The sequence below is a fragment of the Monopterus albus genome, unplaced genomic scaffold, assembly GCF_001952655.1.
Source record: "Monopterus albus unplaced genomic scaffold, M_albus_1.0 scaffold56.1, whole genome shotgun sequence".
Taxonomy (NCBI): Eukaryota; Metazoa; Chordata; class Actinopteri; order Synbranchiformes; family Synbranchidae; genus Monopterus; species Monopterus albus.
In genome coordinates this window covers 1,181,986-1,197,348 of record NW_018127936.1, presented here as the reverse complement: position 1 = coordinate 1,197,348, position 15,363 = coordinate 1,181,986, and the positions used below count along the sequence as shown (strand labels likewise).

The following is a 15,363-nucleotide window of genomic DNA, read 5'->3' as shown; positions in this document are numbered from 1 at the left end:
GGAAAAGCTGGAGGTGTCCTTTGTGATTTATACAAAGGGAATCCATGTTTGGCAGGGAGGTTGTACAGTAAAACGTCTCAGCCATCAGCCCATACACACACAGAACCTCATGATCTCAGTAAAATTATATAACCCCTCTGACTGTGGTGTGTTTCTTGTGGACAGAAAGGAGGTGAATTGTCAAGAATGATATCTGAAAACCTTTTATGGGAGTTCTGAACAGGAACTGTGCTTGCAGAGAGAGTTCACTCAAAAGAAGCAATGAAACATTCTTACCCAGAATTTTCAGGATCCACTCACATAGTCTGGATTTGCTAAAATGTGGAGATAAGAGCTGCAGATATGTCAACACAATGGAGCTCACATTTGCATTTGGTTTGTGTAATTTAAAGCTCTAAATATTGCAAATATAGCAGTACTGCTACCAATTAGCAGTGGTATATTTTTTAGTGGACAGGAATTTTTGACTTTTGTTTTGGAATTTTGTACAGCCTAGAATGGTTATGTTTAAAATACATACATAGTGCAGTAAACATGAGTCTCAAATGTCTCACCTATTCCTGGCCAGTCGCATATAACCACCTGCTGTTGCATGCCACATATATTAATGGTGCAACCCTGAACTCATGTAAAAAAAGAAAAAGACACAAGTATGTAACATAAGTTACTCACAATAATCCACAGACCATGTTGTGAACTGTTTCTTCCCTTTGTGTAGAGAATAATAAGTAGCTGATAGCAAAACTTTGATGTGAGAAATTCTTGATGAGAGTAACCAGATTGTCTGTATATTATTGTAAATGTGCCAGTCTGTTTGGAAAGACACTTTTCTGTTGAGAATCCAAAATGTATTTATTTATTGCCACTTTGATCACTACAGACTCAATGGCACTGAGGTCCACTGCAATGTATATTGCTGACAGAACCAAATTTTGACAAATTATAATACAAATACAGTACCTTGTTGCACAAACAATGGGGTAATAGGTTTGCCCATGATTTTTGTACTTTTAAATCACATGATATTTTGTTTCACATATGGGGCATTGTAAGTATCAAATGCTCATAACAAATACCCCACTTATTTCTTATAATATTCGATTGCTTCACAACTTTGTGGTGTGACATAAAAGGTCTCAAATTTTTGATGCATCTCCATGGCTTTGTACATATGTTCTACTGTCATTATTATTTTGCTCAAACCATTGCTGTGCTCACAGCACACGCCAAGCACAGCCTCACAGAGCTAGTTAGAACAATTTTATTTAGTCCTTTAAATCACAGAATTGGCACCACAGTCTTCATAATTTCTATTGTCTCTCACACAGGTCAATTTAACTAATTGTGCTACTAATTTAGATTAATGAGTGGAGTAGAGGTGGACTTTTTCAAGGCACAGTAACAGGTCTTTGAGAGCCAGAATTCTTGCTGTTTCTCAGGTGTTCAAATACTTATGTTCAGCAGTGCTAGACAAATAAATTCTTTAAAAATCATACAATGTGATTTCCTGAAATTTTTTTTTACTTCTGTCTCTCAGAGTGGGAATGCACCTACAATGTGAATTTCAGACCCCTCCATGATTTCTAAGTGGGAGAACTTGCAAAATCGCAGGGTGTTCAAATACGTCTGTTCTTCACTGTATATCCAAAAGGAAAAAGTCAGCTGCAAAAGTAACATGTGGTTTATTATAATGGTGTATAATTAATAGAAATTTACATTTAAAGTCTGAAAACAGGTACGAACTGCAGCTCAAGATGTTTGTAATCTGAGAGCAAACACTCTGAGCTGTTTTCTTTCAACCACAGTCATTATTCATAATAAATGGAGCAACAAAGAAGAAAAGAGTTACTTGTGAAACGATTGGATTATTGAGATGCTTAGAAAACCATTATCAGTTTTGACCAAACAAGCAATTAACATCTGAATTGAAGGGAAGGAGAACACATAGTGTGTTGTGATCATCCTCTGTCATCCCTGGGGCCTCACAAACACTGAACAGCTCCTCTCAACACTTTGGTCTGAGGACTTTAGTCTGAGCCACTGGGTTATTAGTGCACAGATGAGCTGGCACGGTCAGAGGCTGTCTTCTCAGGACTGCAAATCCCAATACATCAATGTTGTTATAACATTTATTTAGATAAAGAGACACTGATGAAAAAGTTATGACATTTATTTGGATAAAGAGACACTGATGAAAAAGAGGTTGGTCCAACATGGACCACAAAACCTTTTTAAAGACTCTCTGACAACTCAATATAATAGTTGTATTTAATCACTGTTATAAAGAATATAATACATGTAATAGTTTCATTGACTCAAAAACAGATATTACTATTTATTATGTCTCAAAAATAAGATCCTGAATTTACATACATATTTAAACACAATCGTTGTTGGTATTGTAGTGGTCTGTTTTCTTTTAATGGCTGAAAAGCACTATTGTAAGTGAGCTCCACATTAGATTTTATCAGTGGACCTAAGAAAGTGGTAACTCAAGTGTTTTATTTGGTGTTTTAGACTTAAGACTGAAGAGGGTTTTGACAAAATGCTCTCTCCACATTAATGAGCAGATTTACATGCTGTTTACATGTCATTTAAATTCATTTAATTACATTTAGCTAATGTACAGATAAGTGTGAGTGGGGCAGTCTGTCCTTCCAGACCAAACTGAGGTGTAAAAACACTGGCTTGTTCCATCAGCTGATGTAAAAAGGGCTGAGGACAGAGACATTACTGGACATTGAACAAGCAGCTAACATGACAGCTCCCTCTTCTGTACTAAGATCAGTTATTTTGTCTTTAACAAGAATATATTTCCTACACAAATCTTTGAAAGTTAAAATAAGAGTTGCCATTTTCACGCAAGCAAACAAAATTATGTGAATGTTGACATCCACATTGGTCAGCAGAACAAATGTTAATGCTTCACCACAACCTATAGGCAAATTATTTTTCATCATCCTTTTGAAAAAACTTTGCCAGAATTCTCTTGGAACATTATGTGTGACACAAATTGTGACAGGACAAATCTCGGGCTTTCCCTTTATTAAACCTAAGCTCATTTGGAAAGCTTTACCATAAATCAGGATCCACCATTCCTCACCCTCACCGCAATGACCCACATGGCATCTGTCACACAGCTATCCCAACTAGCAACAACAGACAACAGGCTCCTTTGTCCTCAGCAGGCAAAGCAAGGGATCGGCTGATGGGGTTGGCTGAGGAGTGGAAGTTGTAAATGGAAGAAAAAGAAAATAAATCAGGGAATAAATCACAGCTGGTGGGCAGAAAACGTGTTGTCTTTGGAGTGAGTTTGTACTCTGACACAAAATTATTTAAAGCAGAGCATTTTTATGTTTCTTAAAATGTGTCTGGAGGTGCTTTGATGATTTATTTAAAAGTTAAAACTTGGCCTTTGCTGGGAATAGGCACATGGTTAAAGTTAGGGTAAGTTGGCAAGGAACAAAAGTAAGTCAGTGCAACATCTTCCTGTTCATTTATCTTCCTGTTCATTGATCCTGTTCACAAACACCCATAAAGCAAAGTTACAGATCGCAGGAATTATGCATGTGATATGTTTTGCATTAGCTGGGTCTGACAAACAGCAAGTTTACCTTAAGTTTTGCTGCATTGTTTTTCTCTCACCCAACTTGTCTGTTATTGCAAAAGGACCTGAGTTTGGGAGACTACAGTGCCTCAAATACTTCAGTTAAACGTCTGGTCTCAGTTTTGTTAAATTAGGATCAATTACAGGAGGAATGTGAAACAAAATGGTTTTATGTGTTTCCATCTTGATGCGACAATCGGTTTATTCACTGTTGACCAGGGGAGCCATGTGGTTTTAATGCTATCATATGTTCTGCTGAGATTAACATTTGAACAGATCAAAGTGGAGAAACAGATCTTGGCAGACATAGTGGCCAAAACCTTCAATTATGGAAAATGTATTGCATTTGGACATGATTTGTTTTAGCCTCCTTACACAGACAGATTTTATATACAAATAACCAGAGGCTATGCCCTTAATCTCTGCAGCACTGAGTGTGTAACACTAGTTGACCGAAGCTGTTCTGCCAGGCCTGTCGTTTCTGATGGGAGTGGTCAGCTCCCAGAGGGCTAATGTATCCAGAACAGGTTATCAGATCTGCAGTTTACAGTAGCCCTCTGGGGACACACAGAACTGGGGCCACATTGTTTGCCGGCATTATTGTGCATGAGGGTTTCCCATGGATCAAATGTTACAGACTTCAAACCCAGGGCTCTCAGCGCACTCATAGCTGTTGTTTAATGGACACGATGGGAGATGAGGCTGTTCACACACAATTTTATCACTCATCTGAGTAACCGGATGTGGTCCCACTGGCTCGTCGTTAAGCTGTGCAGAACGAAGGATAAAACCATCAGGGCTGAACTCCTTGGACAAAGAGAGTGAGTAAAGACAACAGAAGAGGCCAAGGAAGTCTAAGCACTCAGCAACAGTAGCAGACTGGGCTTAGAGGCAGAGTTTACCACTGGAAAAACAAGCTTCCCCTGCCTACAAACAAAAGTTCTGTTCCACGCCACTGATGTGACTGAGCAAAAAGACAAATGAGACACCTCTGAAAAGACAGAAAAATGTGGACTTATTCCTTTTAATATAATATAACTAAAACAGTTATATATTTTCCAATCATCCCAAGGGTTGTAACATTTGATGTGTTTTCGTAGATACAAACATTATTAGATCATGCACACATTTTATAGCATGCCAACCTCCAGTGGTGGAAAGGTATCTGCAGTGAATATTTATAGTGACTGTGTTCATCTGGAAAGCTCTTTTGTAACTTATATATGTGTATGTGTACATTTTTGCCTTTGTTTTTTTACTTGTGGTTTTGGGTTTATCCTGTTTTTACATTGCTGGGCATATTGGGGGCCATTGGGCTGGAGTCATATTCCGTGTATTTTTGATAGTACTTGGCAGTAAGGTTTGTGCTTATGCCTATGTACTTGTAGAGTAGATCAACAGGATATTGGACATCTGAGTGGGCCCGGCTCTTAGATGTGCTTGCCTACCAAACGAGTTGGACCAGCCACCCTGAGCAAATACAGTGCATATTATGCCTAGTCTCCAAATATCTGCTCTTTGCTTGGGTAAAGACAGTCTTTAGGGATGCTTTGTATTTAGGGCAGAGTGGAGAATTTTTCTGATACCCACCTCTTCAGGGCCAAATAATGGGTAAATAGCATTTAACTTCTATAGGAATGGTCACCCATTTTTATCAGCTGTTCACACCACAGTGATGGAAAGGAATCTGGAAAGGATATTTATTCAGTACTGAACATAAATATAATGGCTGAAAATTGTTTGTTTTCAGTGTTCAGATACTTATACTTTACTTGGGTAAAACTCTACAAAAAGCTAGCGTGACACACCTACTGTAAACAGAAGTGAATCATCTCAAGTCAACATTAAAACAGCAACAACAGAAAACATTACAGTGCAAAATAAAAATAAAAATAAAGATAAACTATGTTTCACTGACAGAACTGTACTTAATTATCTGTACTCAACCTGAGTATAATGGTAGTAAATTTAAAGTATAATTAATTTGAGAGAGAACACAGCTTTGGTACAAGGTATGAGTTTCCCAGGTGATCTGTGCCCAGTGGCGCCTAGGGGAGTGACTCGAAATATGACCGAGTTTTTGTTGTGATGTGTTTGAGGTTCTGAGATTAAAATATGACACCCTCCTTTTTTGTGCCATAACAACTAGACAAGGAAGTCAATCTCTATAAATAAAAGATAAAAGTGATAAATGATAACAGAATGAAAAGAAGGCAATAGCATAAAGGGGACACAGCTAGTAGCTCACATCATCACAGCTTGTTTTCTCACCACCTCTGAGCTCTGTGGGCCTGAACTTTGAGGTGAATAACCATCAGGATTTTTTCTTCAGCTGAGTCCTGTGTACTGATATCCTGTGATCGATGGCATGCCTCTGTAGAACCTGAGTGTATGAGTTCCTGTTTAGATTATGTGCAAAATAATCATCATATTCAGACTCTCAGTCAACACTATTATCAGCGTCACTATCAGCAGTGCACCTGTAATTGTGTTAGTATATGTTATACTATGTTCATGCAATGTGTTGTTATATTTTATTTCTGCTATTTATTTATAGTTTGAATGCTTTAAACTCAAAATTGTCTTTGCTCTAAGTTAGATTCACTTCTACTTCATCTTTTTTGAGCTGAGATGCTGTGTTTAAAGACAGGAACATTATCTCCACCTAGTGGTGGTAACTGTAAGAATCCCACTCTATCCAGTACAGCAACATGTAACCAGACAGGGTGATATTATCAGTAAAAACTTCAGTGACACTGGACAACAGCAGATATAGTGCTGGATCATGATAAACTATACTGGAGAGAATATCTGTCACCACAAAACAACAAATTCTAAAGGCTTTACACAAACAGTTTGGTGGGACATTAATTCAAGTTTTCATTGTGAGTTTGCACGTACCCATTTCTTCTCACAGTCCACAGACATGCAGATCCAGTTAGATACAGCATCAATTTATATTCTACAACTTAATGAAGAGCTAACTCTCCATCAGATAGTTTTATCAGTGACAACATATAATATGATATAATTAGGACATTAAGACCTGAATGTTTATACAACTTCTGACACTAGTCCAAGAGAGACAGAGAAAGAAGGGATTAAGGTAGGCTGACAGATGGCCAAACTAAACACCTGCCAGTGTTGCCAGGTTTTATCTGCTCTGTAACCGTTTGAATCAGGGCGATTATCCTAGCACTGCAGAAGCAAGACGAAAGCAAAGTGACAAAGACCATCACAGATAGACCACCACAAATGCTATGGACTTCTCCTCTGGTGTGATTTTGTAAATGATAACAATATAGGATTCATTTGGTCATGCATGTGAACCCTAAACAAATTTATAAACCAGATGGAGGACTGGCCAGATTTTCTAGACCTTTTTGGGTCAGTTTGGATGGATGGTCTGGACGTGTCTGGAGCAACTGAAGACTGGTCTATTTGTCTGAACCTTGTAGAGCATCTGTGTCTGGATTTGCTAAGCCAGGTGGATTTTTTATTGGACCACTGGTCTGTGTGCTTCGGCGTGCTGGGCTCACTGTACACTGACGAGCTGTATGTATGGATGCTCCTCTACAGCTGAAATGGAATGAAGAAGCTTTTTTTTTCAGAAATAATTCATCTTTGCTGGCTGGCAGGAATTTTGACATGAGGTCAATCCAAAGCTGAACCAAAGTTTTTCAGATAAAAATAAATAAAACAACTATACACGATCAATAATTCTTATTGGATGAAACATGATTTTATTTACCTTACATAGAGCACCAGCAACGCTGCAGAAAAATCATCTGTCTTGTGTATCAAGATCAGGAATCATGTATTTTTGACCCCTGCTGGCAACTGGAAACCTGTGCTGAATTCAAAAGTTTGGAGAGCAACATATGATTTAATACATGCACGTTACATTGTGGAGACTGGCAATGATAAAACACCCTTTTGTATATGGCTTCTTTTTTAAATGTATTTTTCATAATATTGTTCAAACTGTTTTTTAACAAAAGAAGACAAGGATGAATGGCACAATTACCATGTGTACCTTTAGGACAGACACTCATGATGTATGTGAAATGCATTGCTGTCTGGATATTTGATCATAAAAATTGTTATTTTTGTTTTAAAATTAAATAGGTTTGTGTCTAAACCAAAATGTAAACTGGAAGGAAGCTATCAAAAGCCACATGTTGAGGGTGTGCCACCTGCACAGGGTGTACCCTGCCTTTCGCCCAATGTCACCTGGGACTGAATCCAGCCCATGGCGACCCGCTTCAGGATGATTGGTATAGATAATGGATGGATGGATATAAGTGTGCAGCTGTGTGTCCACCATGATAAACATAATCACTTTTCTCATTCATTTTATATTTTGTTCGATAATAAATGACTTAAAATGTCATGCACTAGTATATGAAACCCTGTCTTAAGAATTAAGATCTCTATCATAAAATATAAACTGTGTACTGTACCAAAGAAAGTGGTCTGGCTGAATGTGAAATCCAGTATAAATATAACATTATTTAAATAAAAATAAGTGAAGTAAATAATCTTAGTTGTATGTCAATCATGCCAATTCACCCATTCTTGTTCTAATTAGGGCATGGTGGATCATCAACAAATCTACTTAAGAGCAAATTATTGCCATTATTATTGTTGTTGTTGTTGTTTATTCGATTCTATTTTAATCTGTTTAGATCATTAACCTCTCTCCGTGCTACCTTCCACTGCCTTTAGCAAATTATAAATTCCATAATCAGTAGTTGAGACTTCAATCAAATGCTTTGAGTTTGAATTAGCCAAAAAACAAACAAACAAACAAACAAAAAACGCCAAGTCGTACGTACCGACATTTTAACGTTCTCAGTCAATCTTGAAGAATCGCTTTGTGCTTCGGGGGTTAAATGTGTGTTTATTTCACCAATGAAATGACGCCCCCAAACGCCATTTTTCCTACAGCACGCAGAGGCAGCGTCAGACTGTCCCAGAAAAAGACTCTGTTTGTATAACTAACGTTATCCATAAGAGACAACTACCTGTTTGGGGTAATGCGATGTAAAAGCCGGGGAAACGCTGCCACACTGTCAAATATATCACAATCTGTAACTCCGTACACTGGGTCAAACATTTAACTACTGTTTTGTATCTCTCGAATCTACCGGGTAAGTAGGTGGGAGGTCTGCCTACCACCGCAACGTTAACACGAGCTACGCTAGCGTTAGCTAACTTGAATCGTAGAGTATATTTCTTTTGTTAGCTCGGCTGTCATTTTTTCCATACATTGCACGGTGACTGTCCTATTCAAACGATTAACGCTAAGTGTGATAACTGGTAACACCAGTTAACTAGCTATATGCATTAGCTGATCAGGAAGATCGATTATAGTAGGGATCATTAGCGCTAACAGTAGTTGTTTTAATGATGGGTTAGAAAGTAGAGGCTCAGTCTGGTTATTAACGTAACCAAATACGTTTAAGGTGACTATAATCTGTTTCCAAAGCCGTGATTTCACAGCAGACACCATGTCTCCCCGTCGTTTCCCAGGTCTTGCGTGTCATCTTTAGGTGAGGCTGAGGTAACGTTACGTTGACAGCATTGCACAGGGATGCGTCTACAGTAATATCAGCCTCATAACCTAGATAAGTTAAAAGCATATATATCGCCGTCTGTATGAAATCTATATGAAGTAATTACTATATTCGGTCACTATAAACAGTTCTTTGCATAATTGGTCGTATCATTTGGGTGACAGAAGGAACCCAAACATGGAAAAGTAGGGTTTGTCATAGCTGTATGGACAGTATGCACTGCTACCTGCAGATAGCTTACTGCACCAGACATTGAAGTGAAAGCATTATATTTTGAGTTGTGGGAAATGAGTAGCTGTTGTGTTTCAGCACCTGTTGGTCTTTGGGAATGTCCCTGCAATGTGCGCTTTCTCAGCAGACATTTTAAATGAATCAGCATGATTGGGGACACACTGAGATCTTCTGAGTGTTTTGACAATATAGTGTACAGTTGTGTGTCATTTGTGTGCATAAAAACAAACCTGCTTGTATACAGTATCTGTAATGGAATTGCTAAAAAATTTTATATTGTTTGTATAATCAGATATAATTATGTGCTCAAAGTAGTTCACTGTTACTTGCAGCCTTGACTGAGCTTTTTACAGTGTGTCTTATCAGCCTCATGTCAGCTTATTTCAAGTAGAGGATGTAATTCAGGGCTCACAGACATAAAAGACTTGTTTAAAGCTTGCATTTATAGAATTAATGGAAAGTGTGCTGACCCTGCCTGTGGTTTGTGTGTCTCCAGGCTGAAGACAGCTATGGGTGGGCTAGGGAACGGGCGTCGTGGAGGAAGATCACCCCCTCTAATGATTGGTGCTCTAATTGCTTGTATCCTGGTTCTGGGTTTTAACTACTGGGTCTCCAGCTCTCGCAACCTGGACCTACAGGTAGGTCAGTCTATTTGTGTGTTTCTGTTGTTTTCTAACCTTAGTGAACAGTGTAAATGTCACCTTTTATAATGTCACACTTACTCTACTCGAGTTAGGTGAGCCTCACCAGCAGTCTTCTTCATTTCGTCTTTCAGGGTTTCGCAAGTTTGGTTGCGGTCTTTTTTTATACTATGAAATTTCCTGTTTTAGCTTTCGCAATAGCCAGAATTATTAATTTTGAACAAGTACTTTAATGCAAGTGACTGTAAGCAACTAACTTACCCAAGACCTTGCGTATTTGCATTGTGGAACAGGAAAAAGCTAAAGGCCCAGTTAAACAATTCTGCAGTTTTGTAGAAACATTTCTGCCACTGGTGCTGATCCTGGGTACAAGTGACATTTAGTAGAAGCCCCTAAAAACAGCCAGTGTTGTTTATATTGTGTGCCGTTAAAATTGTAGTTTCTGTCAGTCTGTTAGTAATGTATTTTTTATTGTTCATTTCACTGTTAGATTGTTGTTGTTATCATTACCTGCGTTCCTCTGTCTAAATATTATAAAGTGAGCACTCATAAGTGATCTAAAAAAACAGGCAGTTAATGACCTGAACTAACCTCAACGCCTTTGTCTTTCTGTGTGTGATGCAGACTAAGTTGTATGAGTTGGAGGGCCAGGTGCGACATGGAGCAGCAGAGCGAGGTGCAGCAGAGCTGAAGAAGCATGAGTTCCAGGAGGAGATCCAGAGCCAGAAAGAGCAGATCAGCCACTTAGAAAGCCTCTATAAGAGACAGTTGGAAGGAGCTCAGAACACCTGCAGCCAAGAGAAGGTGCACACAAACACCACTGGGAGTTTAAATGGGGACAAAATGCAAAATTGCATGTTAAACTGTTGTCTGTAAACTGTAGTCACAGGGGGATTCAAGGACAATGGAAACACTTGGCCTTGCTCACTGTTGTTTTTCACACCAAACTCACACATTATCAAGGGAAAAATTAATACAGATTGTAAAGCAACTGTGAATGTCTACACTTGATATGCTTCTGTTTCTAGGTCACAATGCAGAAGAACATTTCTTCAAGTACTAAAACCATAGAGGAACTTAAAGGTAACTGTCAACATTTAAACCTCTGTTCCTCAAAAACTGCATTATTAACAGCTGACAGAGCGCCGCAGAAAAATAATATAATTCACTTCTCAGGTTTCTTTTAAAGTTTTGTGTTTGGTTATACTGTAGGTCAGTTGAATCGACTAAATGATGAGCTGGGGAAGCAACAGAAGGAGCTGCAGAGTTGCCAAGGCAACATCAACACCCTTAACAACAAACTCGCATATGACAAGTAAGAAATTCTTTTACACATTTGTGATTATACATGTAACATGTCTATTTGAAAGGAGATGAAGATGAATTGCTTTAACATCATTTATCTTAGTTGCAGCCCCTTTGATATGAATAATTGAAAATAACCACATTTCACCATTAATCTTACATCAGACAGGCTCTTGAATTACTACCTCTGCCATTGCAAAATGCCTAAGTCAAGTACATTTGTATCTCAATGTCATTCCTGGTTAACATGTTTGTGTGTGTTTGTACGCACACACAGGACCCATTGCAACTCCCCTGAAGTTCCAAAAAAAATGGAGAAGCTCATGCCACCTCAAGGTGCCTCCTCACATGTAAGCTGGCTTTCATACTTGACAGTTAACTACCCAGTAGGGATGTCCATAGCCTCTCCACAGGCATGCCAGTCATCATAAATGCTCCGTTGTGCTCAGCCTGCACTCCAGGCTGCTAGCATGCATAGCATACCTAGATGATGAGAGATGAGCTACAAGCAGGGCAGTCAAAAACTGTGCATTTCTCCACCTGTATATGATGGACTTTCGCTACATGTTTACACAGATTGCTCGTGGTTCAGCCCTGACATGCAAAAGACATTGCACAAACATCATCAGCATTTACCTAGTGAAAACCAAACCAACATAGTTACTTTCACGTAGCAATAATAAATAGAAAATCTGTTTTCTCAACTTCTCCAGTACCGATAGCGTCAGGGCTTATTGATAATATGTTCTTTAATAATTCAGCACCAGTGGCTGTTAGTACCGGGATTCAATACCCATCCCTAGATATCAGCATCCTGGTATCAGAGGCTTGATTCTTAACATGATGTCCAGTGTGACATGTAACAACGCATATAACACAGTTCAGAAATATAAAGCATGATGTTAATGTTTCTTTCAAATCAGCAGTGGCTGAGTGGAAACAGTTTGGGTATCTGCTTTTGCTCATATTTACAACATAATTCAAGCTCAAAACTGTTGAACGTCTTAGTGATTAAGATCACTGATTCTTTTTCTTGTGAGTGACATTAAAATTGAAATCCCCCGGCTGCACATCGCAGAAACAACACTTCATCAAAACTTAACACACCTTTTTCTTTTCTGGGGTGGAGCCTTGTTATTGCCCATGCTTACCAGCCTACATCATCAAGCAAGGAAAATGGGTAGTCTTTTAAATTTTGGTGGATAAATTATATCTATTCAAGCTCATCCTCAGTGATCTGTTTCCACACAAGTGTGGAAATGTAATTGTCATTACTTGGACCTGTTAATGTAACAAAATCTAAAGGAAAGTAAAGGCCCACTAGTCCTACAGAGCCAGAGCTTTTTATTTTCTAGTGTGCAAGTAAGACTTAGGTCTAATATTCATTAACTCTGTTGCTAGTGTTGCTGAACCTTGTCTGCCCTATTGTTCCTTTGGTGACTTAATGAAAAGTTAAAATAATGGTGTTTACTCCTCTGCAGGAACATGCAATGATTGAAGCAGCAAAAGAGGGTGGACATGTCATGACTGGGGCTGATGCAGTTAAGACAGCCACCGTTTCGAGCCACACCCCAAGCGCCTCTCAGCCTAAAGGAAATGAGCCATCTGAACTACTGACCAACGAAATCACCGTAGGCAAAGGTAAATGAAAAACATGGCCGTCCCAGCGGCTCAGTCTGTTTAGCTGAAGCGTAACACATAAAAGCATGCAGTGGGACTAATGTTTATTTATGTGCATCCAATGCACTTTATATGTTTATATCTCTGCATATCTCTATGCACTTGCAATCACAAGTGTATAGACTCACGTTGCACTTGCTTTCTGCCTTGTTATTTTCCAGGTCCCGATGCCCTTGTGGATCTGCCTCCAGCAATAGATCTCTCTAAAGTACAGTCCCAGTCTGTTCCCTTGAGTGCCGAAGACAAGCAGGACATTTTGCAGCCACCAGAGGGAGCTGTGAAAACACAGGAGGGTGAGGCAGAGCCCATTGAACCTTTGAAAAATAACCTGACTGAGGAGAAAGACATGCAAGTGATTGATGCTCACGAAGAAGAAACTCCAACAGAAGGTAAAGAACTCGGGCACACAACAAATTAGTACTAGCAAAAGATTCAGTGCCAGTCATTTGTCTCTACCATACTGTACAGTAGAACAGAATAAGGTAAAGAATAATTTCTGACTGCATCCAACTGTACTACATAGCAGCTAGAGATAAGGGTTGGACTTCAGGAAAGAAACTGCTGGCAACAGGCTGAAATGTCTCTTTTTGTATCAGTAAAGCATTCAGTCTAAAATTATACAATTTGGCCTTTTTTAAAACATCCTCCTCCAGCAATACATTAGTGTTGCTTCTGGCATGTTGCTTCTGTGACCAGTCCCAGCCAACCTGAGCATATATTCATGTTTTTATGCAGACAGAGAGAATGTGCATCCTACACATGTGCTATAGCATATGTGTGTACACCCTGCCTAGAGTGTGTAACAGCTGAGGCAGCCTGGCAACCTATTGTCCACTCCACCCCATTCATTGAGTTGCAGTGATAGTCGGTCATAGACATTCTCAGTGAAGAGTTTGTTAAATTGTTGTAAAATTAAACAGCATTTTGGTCCTGTCCCCCGAAGCAGATCCTGGGATGGAAGATATGTTGATTGGCCAAGGGAAGGCAGATGATACTCCTATTGGTCTGAAACTGGATGGGTACGACGCAGACGAGCAAGTAGTGGGGGAAGCCAATTTTGAGAAACAGCAGAATAAACAGGATGAAAATATAGGTGTGTGTGTTTATATACAATAAAACTGAAAAGGTGTCTGTACATGGAGAGAGAGCATGGGAGAATGAGCAGTCCAAGAGCAGTCGTCCATTTGAAGGCCAGAAGCTTGAGTGAAGGAAAGAAATATGGGTTGTCTCATATTAATTATCACATTATATTGTACTGTTTGATAGACAAGGACATGGAGGCGGAGCTGGCCGACTATAACGGGGATGATGAGAATGAAGGGGAGTATGAAGCAGACAAACAAGCTGAACTTGCTCAGAACTAAGGTAAACACTGAAACACACTGTCTTCCTCACTGATATTCACTTGCTTTTTTGTTCTTCTGGTTATTATGATGTCAATGTCAACGATTTTTTTTTCTAAATATGTTTCATGGTAGTTCAGTTCAGCATCCAGTCAACATTGAGCTGTTTTTGTATCACTGTCACTTTTGGAAATCTTAGCTGTGTTTTTAAAAAAGTGCAGTTAAAGTGGTACTTAAAGGGGGTTTAAGGTGCAAGCGCATACAATGAAGTGACTGGGACAAAATAATAGTGGAACTGGAACATGTGTTGTCATTTTTTGTATAGTACTTCTTTTTTTCTATCCCAGTTATCATTTTTGTCATTTGCTATTTTTTGAAATATGCTGCCATGAAATAAACAATTGAAAAAAGCATTTTGCACATGGCTATTATGTCCTGCACCTGCAGCAGCTTTTACTGTTGGATATTCATAATGGTTTTGTTAACACAGCTGATTTTTTTTCTGCAGGCCTGGACTTAGAGAACAATGCTGCACACTACGTCAGGAAGCAGCAGCAGCACACAGGGTAATGCAGCCCTCCAAACACTGAACACAAAAAGAAGCCAGATGGAAATTTCTATATGAAAGGCTTGTGACATTAGGTTGGCTAGTTTCATGAGTTTTGTATTTGTGATCTTAATTAGAATTTGTACATTAGATTTTATTACATGCTGTCTGATATTTCATTTATTGGTTGGGATCACCAAATTTACCCAGTTCACTACTGATTGAAAAAAGTCAGTCAAGTACACACGACTGTAATAAATACATCCATCCATCCATCCATTTTCCTCCGCTTATCCGGGACCGGGTCACGGGGGCAGCAGTCTAAGCAAAGATGCCCAGACTTTCCTCTCTCCAGACACTTCCTCCAGCTCCTCCGGGGGAATGCCAAGGCGTTCCCAGGCCAGCCCAAAAGACATAGTCCCTCCAGCCT

General features: G+C 39.1%; 1 protein-coding gene across 2 annotated transcripts in view; it reads left to right on the top strand.

Moving 5' to 3' along the window:
- The first annotated feature begins 8,525 nt into the window (after positions 1-8,525).
- The window catches only part of golm1 (golgi membrane protein 1), a 9,115-nt gene continuing 2,277 nt past the window's right edge, over positions 8,526-15,363 (top strand). The window contains exons 1-11 of one of the 2 annotated variants that reach the window (XM_020602583.1): positions 8,526-8,760; positions 9,914-10,055; positions 10,683-10,862; positions 11,087-11,141; positions 11,271-11,373; positions 11,641-11,713; positions 12,845-13,004; positions 13,205-13,432; positions 13,987-14,136; positions 14,310-14,408; positions 14,895-14,952. In XM_020602583.1, coding sequence (XP_020458239.1) covers positions 9,927-10,055; positions 10,683-10,862; positions 11,087-11,141; positions 11,271-11,373; positions 11,641-11,713; positions 12,845-13,004; positions 13,205-13,432; positions 13,987-14,136; positions 14,310-14,407 — 1,176 coding nt within the window. In that variant the 5' untranslated portion in view covers positions 8,526-8,760; positions 9,914-9,926 and the 3' untranslated portion in view covers position 14,408; positions 14,895-14,952. Of the gene's footprint in view, positions 8,761-9,913; positions 10,056-10,682; positions 10,863-11,086; positions 11,142-11,270; positions 11,374-11,640; positions 11,714-12,844; positions 13,005-13,204; positions 13,433-13,986; positions 14,137-14,309; positions 14,409-14,894; positions 15,245-15,363 lie in introns of those variants that run through there. The other variant, XM_020602584.1, reaches the window with a different exon arrangement.